A 16,248-nucleotide genomic window follows, 5' to 3' on the forward strand; every position below is an offset into this window, starting at 1 on the left:
AGATGTTGCACACATTCCTTTTATGTTTCCCAGTTTGTCCAACACTTGGCCATGTCACATCTGTTCCTCATGTACCTATTAGTAAGCCCTGATGGTCCAGCAGAGGCAGAACATTACGAAAGAGCCACTCATATTATAAGGGGAGGATTGCAGATGGTTTTAAAGCACCAGTGTGGTTAATGTGTGGACAAAATTTGGCTTTAGCTTCAAATGGAGTTGATTGAAACTCCTGACTTGAAGCAGGGGCAACAACAATTTCTAAGGAAAGAGGAGGAATTTTTAAAATTAAAATAATGGAAAGAGGAGAATATATTAAATGGCTAATAGAAAAATGTTTTGGAAAGTACTTCATGAAAATGTTTCGCATTAGCTTATTTGTACAGTCAAGGAAAATATTCCACTCACGTTTAATAGGAAAATGAAAACCTGAAAGTCAATATATTTATTTTGATGTACTCTTAATGAACAGCAGCTTGTTTGAGTCTTTATGCAGCATACAATCCAGAGATGCAGGGCAGCAGTAATCTTCTTAGACTGCCCTTCTAATACAGAGTTGTTGTAGCCATGCTGGTCCCAGGATATTAGAGAGACAAGACGGGTGAGGAATATCTTTTATTGGACCAACTTGTCTCTTACCAACAGAAGTTGATTCAGTAAAATATTATCTCATCTACCTTGTCTCTGTAATACAGAAAAAGTTATGTAAATTGAATTGTATATTTCATTCAAATATTCAGTAAATGGGAAATGGTAGAACACTAAAAAGTGTATAATGGTTTTATTCTCATTGGATACAATTCAATTCCCACTTCAGCCAACATATGGTTTCATATGGGGACTTACATAGAGGTCAGTGTGTGGAAAATGGTACTTTGCACATCATGTATGCAGAGATCCCTGACCAAATCCCATGTGATATGTGTATGTGGCCAATAGATCCACATAACTACAGACCCAGTAGCCACGCTCCCATACTTCCCCTACATGCTGAGCTATGCTCCCAGGTTGCCCCCCACTGGCATAGTAGAACTGCTCGGGTTCTCCTGTGCTGGGCCTTTTCCATGGATCCTCAATTCAAGGGTGACTTTCACCCAATATACACAGAAGTAAGTCAGTCCAATCTTCCAATTCATTCAGAATCTTATCATCATTCTAAATTACTACATTATCCAGATGATTATTCCCCAATAGATTTAGAGTCTAACAAGTTTTATGGGCTTTTCTCTTTTTAGAATGTATAATTCTTCACAGCACAAATATCAAAGAAAAATCATCTCTCTGTTCAGATACTCTTTCATTAAAGCATAAGTCTAAAATAGGAACAATATGACTAAGTGATAGAAAAAATACTCCACTTTTTACTTTTAACTTCAAAATGGTTCTGTCAGAATAGCTGAGTCATAATCAGATACCAAAGGGAAAAAGAAAAAAAAGGAAGAGATACCTCAGACTTTACAATGACAAACCTACATGTTACTGCTTGCTCTAAAAGTCCTTCAGGAAACCACCTCTGCAGCTAGGTCTGTCCATTTCTTAAAAACCAAAGACAAGCAAAGTAGCTGTGGGCACCAAGGTATATTAACATTTTCATTCTTGCCAGTACATTCTCTAAGGGCAATATTCATTTGAAAGTATACAAAGTCTTCATGTCAGGAACTTTGTGAAATGAACTTTGGCAAAAGTTATTGAAGACCTGAAGAACTCTGGTATCTTTACAATTCCCTAAAAGGAGATCAGGCAAGCCCAAGAAAACAGATTACTGCCAATTTCAAACCACAATGTTTTTGTTACTAATGTCTCTACTAAAAATGAATGACCTTGTGAACATAAACAATCCTTTTACAATTTCTTCTGTTCTAATTATAGTTGTAAATGTTCTTGTGATCTTATAAATGATGCTGAATTAAGGATTTACCTTTCAAACACAAATTATTAAGAAATTAAGGATTTCTGAATTAAGGATTAAGAAAACACAGTCAAAGTCATCAGCTAACCACTGTTAAGTGAGTCTAAAGGGAGAGAGAAGGACTGAATATTGAAATGCATGGCTAGTTATTTAAAATCAAGGTGTTTGTTGCCTGTGAACTGAAAAAGCACCCTCACAATAGAATGTAATACAACTTTTTGTGGAGAGGGCTTATCTATTGGAGGAGGATTTTGGAAATAGGAGAAAATTTCTCAAGCCCCTAGGTCTAGCAGGAAGGGAGCTTTTAGAGTTCTCTCTGCTCTTTATCTTTGCATTATATATACAGAACTTTAATTCTCACCTTCTGGTGTCCAAATTCATTCAAGATGGTGCCAAGCTTTTTTGTATTGCTACGTAGTTTATGAACAGCAATTGCCGGATTGGGATCTCTCCAGTCAATAAACAGGCGATGGTACCAGAGGTGTTGTCTCTCCTGAACATGTGCTGATTTGATACTAAGATCAAATCGATGCACCTCACATCCACTGTTGGCCATGCTGATCTCAAACTGGTTATCATCACTGCCCAGTCTACAAAAACAAACAAGACATTATTATTACTATAAAAAGAAATGTTATTCCACTGTAGAATAGTCCCAGACTTTAAGGATACTCAAGGAGGATACATATACATATTGGTTTTTGAAGCGAAGTAGAGGTACTACATTTTAGACAGTAAACTTGCTGTATGAATATACAGCACAGTGGGACCCTGTTTCTGACTGCATCACTAGAAATAAAAAAAAATTAACAAATGGAGCACTATCACTCCTGCTGAAGATTAAGAATCAATACTATTAACCTAACACCAAAAGGAAATTTAAAGAAATATCTTTCTTCCCCAGTGCAATATGGTAAGTGACCTTTAGCATATTTTTAAAGGTTTTTTTTTCTTTAAATTGCTATAATCCTATTTATTTATAGATCAAAAATATTTCAGGGGGATTGCATGAGCTAAATTAATCAGAATAACTGAGTATAGATCAACATGTTGCACATGATTAGAGAAAAGAGCTTCCTCAGAGACAAGAAGCAAATGTTTTTTACCCAGGTGCACAACTTTAATAACATTCCCAGAGAGCCAGTCTCCTTAGAGCCCACCTCCTTTTTTCCTTACAGAGCAATGCAGAACATGGCTCTGCATTTCAAGACAGTAAATTAAGTATTAAGAAATCAGTTCTGTCATCAATGAAAACATTTGGGAATATACACATATTCCTCCATTTTCAATCTGCCTTCTTCTGACAAGATTACTCTACATTCGTTTAACCCCACAGTGCACATGCCCTTATAGTGCTCTCTGATAACCCAGGTAGTGTTAGAATGACAAACGAGTTTTAAAATGTGTGTAAAATTAATTTATAAATTAGACATATTTCCCATTGTTTCTAGAATCTGCTGTTAGTTTCATGGAACCTTAACGGTATTCGTTTAATTAATCCTTAAAAGGGCTGTGACCATCAGCTACCATGGCCGTTGGCAGGGACAGGACTCAAGGACCTTTAACTCCAAAATAACCAAAAAAACAAAACATACCCCCATTACACTGGTGTTGTAGGGCTATTATCCCCTGTGGGCTAGTCACTAGAGGGTGATATTCACACACACTGAGATATGGACTGTTGTTAGCACTGCAAGATGCTTAAGAAAGGGAAGGAAGTGCACCCCCAGTCCCTCTACCAAACAGAGGGCAGCCACGGTCTCCGTTCTTGCCCATCAGAAGTATTGAGTTGGGGGGTCATAGTGTTGCAGTGCCATTGAAGGAGCCTGTGTCATATCCCTCTCCATCCCACATCCAATGACCCCAAGGCCAGTACTGGGTATACCTCAGCCAAAATTACTCAGGGTAGTGGAGCACTTCCACACTCCATGCCCTCCACTGTAGAATGATGTATTAAAATTCACATTAGATGCTTTCGCCAGAATATTAGATGCTTTCTACACCCTCTTCTCCAAGCTAGACAAAGCTTGTCCCAGCATCTGAGATTCACAGTGGTTCAAATCAGGCAGAGGACAGTCAGACATCAATTTGTAATGAAGCCATAAGGTGTAACTAAAACACCCATGTGACACTGGAAATAGAATCTAGCTTTAGTTCCAGAAACTAGAGCTTCTGACATTTGAACCAACGGAAAATTCCCATTAACTCTTAGTAGTAATAGGCTTTTTATCCTTTGTGGACCAGCCATTATACAGCAACATATTCACATATACATTTAGATACACACTCATTTATACATTGTAAATCTGGGATCACTCCATTGACTTCAGTGGATATCCAAAAATAAAATGTTGGCCCTTACCCAGTAAATTGTAATACAGCACTAAACCAATACTACTGCAGAGATGCTACTATATTTGATAATGTGAAATGTGACCAATATCTTTTGTTAACAGTTTTGGAAGAAAGCCATTCACCTGTTATACTGGAATTCCTATAAAATACTCTTCTCCTTTCAGAGAGTGCAATGGTCAAAGAGAGGAAACAAGGTGTGTAAAATTACTTGTTTATTTGTAAAGAGGATTCAGTTTTATTGGTTTCCACTTCTGTGTAATTACGTAGGAGGAAAAAACAGAAGATTTCTTTCAAAATGTTTAATGCAGTATACTGAGGTTAGCAGAATCAATGGGAAATATCTAACTATGGTTCTCATATGGCATTGTTCAGGGGGATCATGGATGAAGGAAGGCCAGTGCAGTCACTTAGGAGTAAGAAGTTAGCTAACGTATGTGAAGATGACAATGAGCAAAATTTAATCATTCATAACTAGGGGCTAGTACGAGAGCTGATGAGCATGTAAGAGGCTTAGTGATTGAGGAAGACATTTACCTCTGACAATCTTTTTCAGTACTTTCAAATGGTACATTTCAGAGAACCAGATGCTGTACATCAGATGCAGGAAATATTTGCACAGCCTTCAAAAGGACTTTTGCCTGCATAAGGACTACAGGATGAGGCCAAGAGAATGAAAAACAGAAAAAGTAGATGTGAAAGATGGGAAGTTGAAATGTCTTAGCCATTCAAGACATCAACAACAAACACAAAATGAAAAAAGTAAGGTGACATTGAAAAAACAGATCTGCTTTTCCTTCTGCAACGTTCAAACATGGCAGCACTAAAGGTGAGGGTAAGTGATAATGCAGTAGGGGAAAAATAGTAAACAAATGATGCTTCAAAAGACAGATCTTCTGTATAAATAGCTCAAGTCAGAAAAAGAAAGGAGACTATGGGTATTCTCTACTTCTCAGGGTTCATAGAGGGTCATGAGAAACAAAACAAAAGTTAGAGCTGATGGGTTGTTTTCTGACTTGTTCTAGGAGCCAGGCAGGCCTCTGCACAACCACAGAATACAGAGAACAGACATAAAGCCACCTTTGCCACACAACCCAATTCCAAGTGCAGATCCCTGGCCTACTCATGTATTGCAGGTATCAAGGAGATAGTGACAGAGGAGCAGCTGTGAAAAACTTACAGTTTTAAAGGTCCTGTCTTCCCCTTGTGTGAGATTTTCCACAGAAGGAGATAACCTAGGCCACACCCGGGAGGTGCAAGGAGTGGGAGGACAATTTCCAGACCTGCCTTGGGTCTGGGACACATTTTGGATTGATTTTAAGGTAGTTTTTACATCATCTATCTCTTATAATGTAGGGTTTTACACAAGTGTTTCAAAGAGACACTTGAAACCTCAACTGGTAAATTTTTGAAATCCCATATTATTCCCAGTTTGAATGCCTATTGTGTTTTTAACAGAGTTAGTTTAATATAAATACATTTGGCACTGACAACTCTTCAGTTCATTAATACAAAATTACAATTCCATATCACACTGGGAAATCCTGTCCCCAAAGCAAAAAAGGCAGCATGCATCCCACTAGCTGAAACAGTTAAAACTAATATCAAAGGGCCTCCAGAAGTTTTAGGCTCTGCTCATTCACACTGACATACAACATGTCTCTCCTTTTGGCATAACACTCACATATGAAGAACGTTTTCTTCAATTTTTTAAAAAATACAGATTTAATGCAGGGATGTCCCTTTTACACTCAAACTGAACTTCTGCATTTGTGTGACATTCTCCCCCTCCGTGGAGGATGTTCTTCATTTGAAGCAGCTGTTCTTCATGTGATCTTGAGAAAATGCATTAGAGGAGAGGAACATTTAAAGGAGATTTTTGCCTTACTCAGAACAAAATTACTTTTTTTCCTATAATAAATCAAAGGACGTCTGACAAAAGAATTAAGTGGTAATGAGTCTGAAAGACTATAAATGGAGTCTGAAGGAATTAAAGACGGCTTCTCTGTAACCCAAAGTACTTTCTTTTGGAAAAAAAAACCAAACTGCTTTATGAGATGTATTTTGCTTGGGTGTATGCATTCTCTCTATACAAATATATAAAAATATGCATGATCTTATGAAGCTAGCCTAGCAAGAAATCTGCATGGTGAAGGAAAAAAAACTTGTGAAAAACTCAGACTTACCTAAATTTTGTTCTGGTATAAAAATTTCATAATGTTCATTTGAAATGTGCTGTGTAAATACTTCAGAAAATAAGAAGCAAACAGTAGGCAGGAGGAGCTCTTTCTCTAGGTAAAAACTCAGAACTCATCTGTAATTTTCCCAAGTGAGAAAACTCTCACTCAACTGTGTTTAGTCACAGAGACTCATTTCCTCAGGAGTCTGGTGTTTGAAACTCAATATGGGCCAGATCCAAAGCCTACTGAAGTCAATGGAAAGACTCCCTTTGACTTCAATGGGCTTTGGACCAACCCCGATAGGCTCTGTCATAATCACTGAAACACAAACACATTACTCAGTTATTCCAACCTTGAAGGAAATGTGTTCTTTTTTTTCCTCATTAAATCCATACTACCAAAGTCATAGAAATAAATGGTGTTGGCTCAGGGGATTGGCAATGGGAGATGGATTCTCTCACTATGTCACTGTTTTAAAAGTGGCCTAGGACAGTGTAGACAAAGTTTTATTAAATGATAGTTGTTTGGTGATCTATGTGAAATAAACTGATTGTTAGTCCAGTTCTTATTGGGTGTCCTCATAATGAAACCTAGCAGCACCATTGGTGGCAGTGTAATCAGAAAAGAGGAAGAACTGAATGGGCTCTGTAGATTAAAATCTCCCATTTATCCCCAGAAGAGAAGGGCGTAGCAGGTGGAGTTTGTAGTTCTGTTGTCTGTGAAGTATCTGCTAGGTGAACTGATAACTTCAGTCTCAAGTGCTGTTAATATGGAACATTTTGTGAACACTAAACTGGTTAAAACATTTTATAAGAAGGCCACAATTGTGTTTTTTATTTATCACCTCAGCAAAAGTGCTCTGTCACTCCTGAGCACATAGCAATGATTTCTCACACTGGAAAATCTGATTTTTGGTTGGGGAGGGGTGAATGATGTTTTACAAATAATTCCTTTGAAGTAACTGATAATTATGCAAGAAATTCCTGCTCAGAAAAGGAAGCTTTATGCTTTCCAGTTCACCTCATTAACTTCCATCTTCCTCTAATGGATCCATCACTCTGAAACTACTAATTCATTACTTTTCACCATGTGCATAATTGTCATGTTGAATATGTGAGAAGAAAAGCAAGGGCCTCACAGAAAGAAAGGTTTTTTTTCTAAGAACACATTCTATAATAAGGAACCACTACTTGTCAACAAGTACTAAAGGCAACTGAATAAAACCCACATTTTTGTTAGATAATCCTGTTACACTTTGCTTTAAGAAAGGGCCTTTAAGTGCATTCATGCTAAAATGCTTTGCTTTTTCTCCAAAGAGAGTACTTACCCCAGTGAATAGAGACGGCATTGCTTGCTTTTGATTCGATGAACTAAACTGAACCTGTCATCAAGACAGATTGACCATGGCTTCTTTATGGTTTCAGAGTTATCTGTCAGGCTGTTCACATTCATATGTTCACATGTAATCTGTTGAAATCAGATGAGGTTTTGTTTTAACTGCAGAAAACTAATCTATTTAATTTACTTAGTTTACTTTGTGGGGAAAGGATAAAGGGGAGGAAAAACTGAAAATGTTTTAATTATAGTCTGAGTCACAATCTGGTCCATGGCTATGAAGATTGGTTGTTTTTTTCGCTGGATGTGATGGATCAGAAAAATCCCTCCTAAGAACACCACAAATATTAAAGGCAAATAACTGAGCTTCAGTGTTATATATTGACTCCATTTTCCTGAACACAGTTCACCTCAGCATAAAAGTTAATTTATTTTTCCTTTCAAACCTTGGATTGAATTCTGTATTTTGTATCACGTTAGAAAAAAATCTCATAACACTTGATTATCTAAACTACAGGTCTGTGATCACTATCTCATTTATACAATGCCTATGTGTACTAGGCAATTTACAGGCAAATATAAAGTTGATGTCTTCTGTTTTGTCTAGGTAGAACCTCAGACAGCTCACTCTCATCCAGTCTCGACCAATGCTAGGAAAGCACATCTGGAACTGATGAAACAGAACAAATAAATAAAGGAGCTAGAATGGGACTGATGAAACTAAACAATGGGGCTAGAATGGAAGTTACAATTCAGCCTGAGCTATAGCAGTCACTGTCCATATCCTCTATAATAAATAAACAAAACAGTCATTTTTAATTAGGCTTAAGCTTTAAAATATTATCATCTGGAGAATTACCATTTGGAGGGCTGCATGCTGTGGTTTTTTTCCCTCTTTAGCCCATAATATTCATGTCAAATTCACAAAAACTTAAATAACTTTTCTTCATGCTATCTCCAAGATTCACTAAGCTGTAAACAAGAATTTGGACTTCTCTTCTCCCCCCGCCACCTTCCATTCAGTCAGATAAAAATCAGCGAATAAATGGCATTGTAATAACAAGCACATAATATATTGGTGCTCATTTTACAATATAAAAAAAAAATATGCACTCCACAGGAAATTAACTCGCAGCAAAATAAATAAACTTCGTAATGCTATCAGTTAATTGAGTCATGATATTCATAAGCAATTACAATGCTCAGAATTTCGAAAGCTTTTAATGGCTCTTGGCAGCATGAACAAGAGGAGAGGATACTAGATGGGGAGCGAGGAGCCAAGAGCCCCGGGTTGCATTCCCAGTTCAGCCATTCACCTGTTGTGTAACCTTCTGCAACTCTCTCCACCTCTCTGGGCCTGTTTCCCCTCTCCACACCACCCTTGCTGTCTTATCTAAATAGATTGTAAGCTCTTCAGATACGGACTATCTCTTACTATCTGTTTATACAGAGCCTAGCACAATGGGCTCCAATGTTGATTGAGGCCACTAGGTGTTACTTTAATACAAATAATAAGAATGAAACATACAAAGGTTCTCATGATAATCTAATCTTAGTATTCCCAGGTCCACAACTTGCTGGGTCCAAGGGATATGGTATCTTCTCCCTTTGGTGGCACTGGTCTTTCATTCCACTGAAATTTGCTCGATCCACAAGAAAAACAAGACCTGATTCCCAATTCTGTAAATATGTTTAATTTCTTTTAGCCTTTTATAGGGCAATCACTGTCAGTTATTAATTCAGTAATATCTGTCAAATTAGCAATGAGGGTTTCTTGATTTCATTTATGCTGCCCCAGGGGTCAGTCATCACTCGAGGAACTAAACCTCTTGATTGCGATGTCAAAAACTATAAACTCTTTACTAATTGATGCTCTTGTAGGTTTTGACCCAACTTGCAGAGTCTGTCACTATTTATTAAGTCACCGTTCTGTAAGCCTGCTTCAGCCTAAGCATCTTTACTTGACAACAAGAAGTATAAGTAATTTGAGTTCATTTAGATCTTACTGTCTTCATTTGAATCATCATCTTCACTCCAGCTTTCTCAGTACAATTTATCCTAGTGAGTGTTTGGGGCACAGATGTCACTGTAAGAATGATTCAAGCACTTCTAAACATTTAGCTAGGGCACTCATAGGCCTGCAGAGAAGCAGGCACTGTGTTACCCTCACAATTACCAACAGACAGGGATAGTGCTATGTTTCTCGATACATTCAAAGACAGATTCTTTGCTGTCCTCCTCAGACACACTGTATAAAGAAAGAATTTCTTATGGGAATGATACAAACACCCATCTGATAACGTTCTTTGTTATTCCTAGATGCAAGACACAGCATGGACAAGTTGCAAGTCAAGGTTTTCAGGGACTACCTGTTGGTAGATATGGATATTAAAATACCCACCTTGTTCTAAACTATGGCCATCTAGTGGCCCTTTCCTTTCTTTCTTAGGTGAAAGACACATCTAAATGTCATTGTACAAAGTTACATCTTTAGAAAGATGTTCAGATGTGCTGAGCACCTACAACTCCCTTTGATTGCAATTAGAGTTCTAGATGTTCAGCACCTCAGAAAATTGACCTCTCTCCCCTCACCAATTCTTTGGGTGAACATAAAAATATCTTGCCACAGAGAGACATATCTCTATTGACATTCCTGGGGAAACCTGTTTAACATATAATGACCTGCTGCCTCCCCTAAACTGGCTGAGTATCTAGAATACATATTTTTCAAGAAAATGTGCCTGGCTAAAAATGATTATTTAAAGGTCCTCCAGTACCTTCCACAATACTTTTGGGAACCACCCTCTTCCCTCCACCATGTATCTGAGAGAGAGAGAGAGATTGATTGATGGACAGAGGACCAGAACCATTTCTGAAATTTCAGATGTATTGTACTTCTGAGAAGAGGCACAGGTAGCAATGACAGATTTTATAAATAAATGTTCAAAGGAAAGGAGTCCCTTTCTAGCATCTCTTTTGATCATTATATTTAAGTTGATCATTATTAAGTTGCACAGTTTCAAAAACAAAATATATAATCTAAACAAGATGCAACCTCCAACTCGATGGGGAGTGGCAGTCATTGTAACTGTTGTTGAAGAATCTTGATTGTGTTTTGCAAATTTTTTTTAAACGAAAACCAACCTGAGAAGTGGTGATATACTTCAGGAACCTCAAGGCCTCATAATTCAGTGAAGCAGTTGGACTTGCCCAAGGCTGCAGGTCTACATGCCATCGTACAGTCTGTAAATATAGAAAAAACACTTAAAGGAATGGCATCTCTCAATAAAAGCACAAAATACAGGGGCACAATATATTGCTGGTGGATTCTCTGTACTTTGAAGCCTTTAAACCATTATTTGAGGACTTCAGTAACTCAGTCATATGTTAGGGGTCTATTACAGGAGTGGATGGGTGAGGTTCTGTGGCCTGTGTTGTGCAGGAGCTCAGACTAGATGATCTTAATGGTCCCTGCTGACCTTAAAGTCTATGAGTCTAAATTAAATGAGATTTAATTTTAAATATAAAAAAGTTTTCTAAAATTTGTTACTGATACGTAGAAAATCAATGTGAATGGCTAAAAATCCTACAATAGTTCACTAGAAAATATAATGTAATTGAATGTACCATTTCAGTTTCTGGTACTATGGGGAACTTATATTGCAAACAGTAATTATCAACGATACACCTTGGCAATCAGTAACTTTTCTTTTTTTAAAGTCAAGCTTTATAATTCAATATGGAATTCTGTATTTTTAGAAAAGATCCTTTATTCTTTCATGTTAACCTGAAAAGAATTATCAGAATTCTTTGTTTTCCTGAAAAATGGCAGTATTGTTGCCATGTAACTTCTCATTTTCATCTCCACAGGGAACTAGTTTCAGTGGATGCTTTTTATACTCTGTGAGAGGCCCATCAGCTCAACACCTTGGAGATTCTGTCAGTTTTTCAAACACTTCCCACATAAAGTAGGACAGGAAAGGTCTTTCAAAAATATATTTACATACCAACAGGATGCTGCACTCCCAGCAGCAATACCTTCCCTAAATACAACATCACTTTGTCATTTTAGAAATTTTCAACATCCAGCTCCTTCCCTCAAACACACATAAAAGTATACACAGAGCTCTTATTAAAATTAAGACCAAATCCCTATGAGTGAGCCCCACCAAAAAGATTATTCTTTGGATTGCGACAGTTCATTAGTCCTATAATAGGTTAGGTGGTGTCTAGCGTCCCTCGGTCATTTGTAATTAACTGAATTTCCAGGAAGACAACCAGGACCTTTTCATAACATTGTTTTGGCATCGAATAAACAAACAAAACAAAACAAAAAACAAAAAAATTGTCTGTGATCCCAACATGGTCTCGTTTCAATTAAAAGGTCTCAAAACAATAAAGAAAAACTAATTGGACTAGACTGAATACAGACAGAGCTGAAATCATAGGAAAAAGAAAGGGCCTTCCATCAAGCTGACTGACACAGCAACATTGACAGGCTATAAAGAAAGTTTAAGTCATCTCATCTCAGATAGTGGAGGGGCAAAAACAGAAGGAGGAAAGAAAGGGCAAAGCTCACAGACAAAGATTATCAGACAGGAACTCCAGACCAGATGGAGTTTTTGCCTTGAACTGGTATTACAAGTTTATATTTTTGCTGTCTACGTAAGTCTATGAGCAAATATGACCCAAGTGACCTGAAGGAGATTTTTGTTCTTGGTTTTTTGTTTTTTATTTTAACTGTAAAGAGATGCTGAAAAGAACATTTTAGAAATTTTTGCAGCAACAGCCAAAGAGTAGCCTTACATTTTCCCTCTCTACATTTTTTTTGGCTTCCTTTCACTTTCTGCTATTAGACAAAGACTTATGTGTCCCACTCTGCATGTCACAGAAGCCAAAATATCAAGAAACCCACTAGTGTCACAGACCATTGATACTCTGATTTTAAAGTGTGATGTTCAAACTGCTAATGTCAGAAAGTTAAGTGGACAGCTAGGGAGGGAAAAAAGAAGGTTACTCACTCTGTGCAATAACTGAGGTTCTTCGAGATGTATGTACCTATGGGTGCTCCACTTCAAGTGTCAGTGCCTCCCGTCAATTGGAGATTTTTAGCAACAGTGTCCATCCAGGTTGCACATGTGCAGTGTTTGTCTCACTGTGCCACTGGCGCCTCAATTACCACACACACGACCTGACCCCCTCAGTTCCTTCTCTACCACAGAGTCTCTAATGCAAACTCTGAAGCGGAGCGGTGGAGAGGGGTAGTGGAGCACCCACAGGGACACACATTTCAAAGAACCTGAGTTACTATACAGGGTGAGTGACCTTCTCTTCTTCTTTAAGTGCTGCCTCTGTGGTTGCTCCACTTCAGGTGACTGTAGAGTAGTGCCCTATTGTGTATGGGGGGCACTTTGCAGTGGTTCGAGTGTTTGATGTTAACACTGTAAAGCCTACCAGTCTGTCAGTTCCTGAGCTCTGCATGATTGTATAATGTTTTATAAATATAAGTTCAGAGGTCCAGGTTGCAGTTCTACAAATGTCCGTAAGTGGCACATTATTCAGGAAAGCGACTGAAGTAGCCATTGACCTAGTGGAGTGGGTTCTGATCCCCAACTGTGGTTTTATAGCATAAGTGGATGCAGCTAGAGATCCATTTGAAGAATCTCTGTGTGGATACAGTGGAGCCTTTGGGTCCTTCCATCGTAAGGATTAATAGTCTTGAGGATTTACAGAAAGGCTTAGTTCTCTCATGGTAGAATGTCATTGCTCTTCTGACATCTTATGTATGCCACCTAGCCTCCTGTTAGCTCCCATGTGGTTTGGGATAAAATGTAGGGAGATGGATCAATTGATTTATGTGAAAGGATGATGTTACATTTGGTACAAATGTAAGGTAAGGTCTCAGTTTGATTTTATCCCTAAAGAATATGGTATATGGAGGGTGAGCCATGACAGCTCATATTTCACCTACTCGTCTTGCTGATAGCAACCAAGAACTCTACTTTCATTGATAGGCGCATTAATGAGCATGTAGCCAATGGTTCGAACAGGGTCCCATGAGAGCTTTTAGTATCAAGTTTAAGTCCCATTTTGGAGTGGGATCATGGACTTTCAGGTATATAGGTGGGAACGTGTATAGTAATGTTGCTTCCCATTTGAGGAAAAAGGTGTCCCCTGAGAAACAGGATCCCAGTCCCGTTCTCGAGCAAAATTGTGGGCAATTCTGATTTTTTGCTGTTGCAAATAGGTCTATGGATGGGAATCCTCATTGCTGGAATATTGACTGTAGGACTGTGTCGTCCGTTTCCCATTTGTGGTCATGAAAGAACTGTCTGATCAGTATGTTCACTATAGTGTTCGGACAGCCTGGGAGGTATGAGGCTGAGATGGTTATATTGTGATTTATGCACCCATTCCACAGACTCATGGCTTCCGTACATAGGGAATGGGATCAGACTCCACCTTGGTGATTTATGTAGAACATACATAAATGACCAGTCTTGTCGGTCACCACGTGTACTGCCTTGTTCATTATCTGTGGAAGGAAGCATAGGCATACATTGTGGACCACCTGTAACTTGAGCGGGCTGATGTGAAGTCACAGAATCATATAAGATTAGGGTTGGAAGGGACTTCAGGAGGTCATCTAGTCCAACCCCCTGCTCAAAGCAGGACCAACCCCAAATAAATCATCCCAACCAGGGCTTTGTCAAGCCTCACCTTAAAAACCTCTAAAGATGGAGATTCTACCACCTCCCTAAATAACCCATTCCAGTACTTCACCATCCTCTTAGTGAAAAAGGTTTTCCTAATATCCAACCTAGATCACCCCCACTGCAACTATAGACCATTGCTTCTTGTTCTGTCATCTGCCACCATGGAGAACAGCCTAGCTCCATCCTCTTTGGAACCTCTCTTCAGCTAGTTGAAGACTGCTATCAAATCCCCCCTTCACTCTTCTCTTCTGTAGACTAAATAAGCCCAGTTTCCTCAGCCTCTCTTCATTAGGGGGCTGGGACACACAACTTATCAATTCTGTTGCTCTCCGCTGGACTGTCTCCAATTTGTCCACATCCTTCCTGTAGTGAGAAGTCCAAAACTGGATACAATACTCCAGATGGGCCTCACCAGTGCCGAATAGAGGGGAATAATTGCTTCCCTTGATCTGCTGGCAATGTTCTTATTAATACAGCCCAATATGCCGTTAAGTTGACTCTTGCAATCCAAGAATTGTAATGTAGAGCAAGAGAAATGTTATTCTGAGAATATTTTCTAAATAGGACTCACTGCAATGGGAGCCCGGATGCACTATAGAGATTCAGTGGATGGAGTAACCTTAAAACAAAGAAAGTCTTATAACATTATTCTTGGTTATTTGAAATAACATGAAGGCTCAGTTGAAGATCTGGGAGGGGGATGAAGTTTCAGACATTTCACACATATGGCCAACTTCTCCTTGGTACTAATGTGACACTAATTTAATTCATGATGATTTTCCCCTGGAGACCACATACTTCTACATTTTCTCCATTAATAGCCAACTATGATAATCATCTGATAATCTATTAATAATCTGCAGCATACACGTTATCATTTGTCATTCTGAAGCCATAATAGAAAATTTAAGTCAGCTATATTAAGACTAGGCTAAAGGGCAGGTGCAAAACCACAGACCTAGGAGGTTTGCAACTTTCATAGCCTTAAACACACAAATTGTAAATCACAGACCTCTTCATGGAGCAACAATCCAGGTTGCAGTGAGGTAATTCAAACTGCCAGGCAGTCAAAATCACCAAGGAATTAGCTTTTCCTAGGATAGAAAAGGTGAGCAAAACTTGAACCAGATGTGCAATGCTTAATGTATGTATGTACCTTCAGAGCTGAACTTTTTTTTTTTAAAGCAATCTCAACTAAACATAACAGAGTAAAGCACTGCCCACATCCAGGACCTTTCAATAAAATTTTAGTCTAAACTAACTTTAGTATGAGACATACTCATGATCTGTTTCCTGGCTACATCTCAAAAATGTTTGCTTTCATTGTTTTTAGTATTTGAATTTTTAAAGGGACTTAGTCAGGAAGTTTTCCATGATCCCATGTGTTTGATCTTAATAAGCACTTTTTTCACTTTTAAATTGTTTTTTTGTTTGGCATTCTCATGACATAATGCTTAATATCAGCAATGCTTATGAGCAAAAGCTTTCAAAAATCACCATTTGCTGCCAAAACGTCTACTGCTTCCAAGAAAGAAATGAAAGACTCCATCAGTTTATGCAGAGGCATCTTAATTGAGAGAAAAATATCTAATCCTCTAAGTAATAAAAACGTTTTACATTTGAGCCAGGAGCTAAGAAGAATGCAGCACTTGTGTGTTAAGAAATACCATCAATATCTATAAATATTTGTAAGCCAGAGAAACAAATTATTTCCCCACCCTCACCCTCTGATTTATTCAGAATATTTCTAGTTTCATTC

General features: G+C 38.2%; 1 protein-coding gene across 4 annotated transcripts in view; it reads right to left on the reverse strand.

Annotated features, from left to right (window-relative positions):
* Positions 1-16,248, reverse strand: part of METTL24 (methyltransferase like 24) — a 74,404-nt gene that overhangs the window by 32,105 nt on the left and 26,051 nt on the right. For 2 of the 4 annotated variants that reach the window (XM_067546590.1, XM_067546589.1), the window contains exons 2-4: positions 10,918-11,016; positions 7,766-7,905; positions 2,268-2,496 (exon numbers count right to left, since the gene is read on the reverse strand). In XM_067546590.1, the coding sequence (XP_067402691.1) occupies positions 2,268-2,496; positions 7,766-7,905; positions 10,918-11,016 (468 nt within the window). Of the gene's footprint in view, positions 1-2,267; positions 2,497-4,795; positions 5,286-7,765; positions 7,906-10,917; positions 11,019-16,248 lie in introns of those variants that run through there. The other 2 variants (XM_067546591.1, XM_067546592.1) reach the window with 2 other exon arrangements.

The sequence above is a fragment of the Emydura macquarii genome, unplaced genomic scaffold (assembly GCF_026122565.2).
Source record: "Emydura macquarii macquarii isolate MOO-44397 ecotype Brisbane River unplaced genomic scaffold, CSIRO-AGI_Emac_v2 contig_1146, whole genome shotgun sequence".
Taxonomy (NCBI): Eukaryota; Metazoa; Chordata; order Testudines; family Chelidae; genus Emydura; species Emydura macquarii.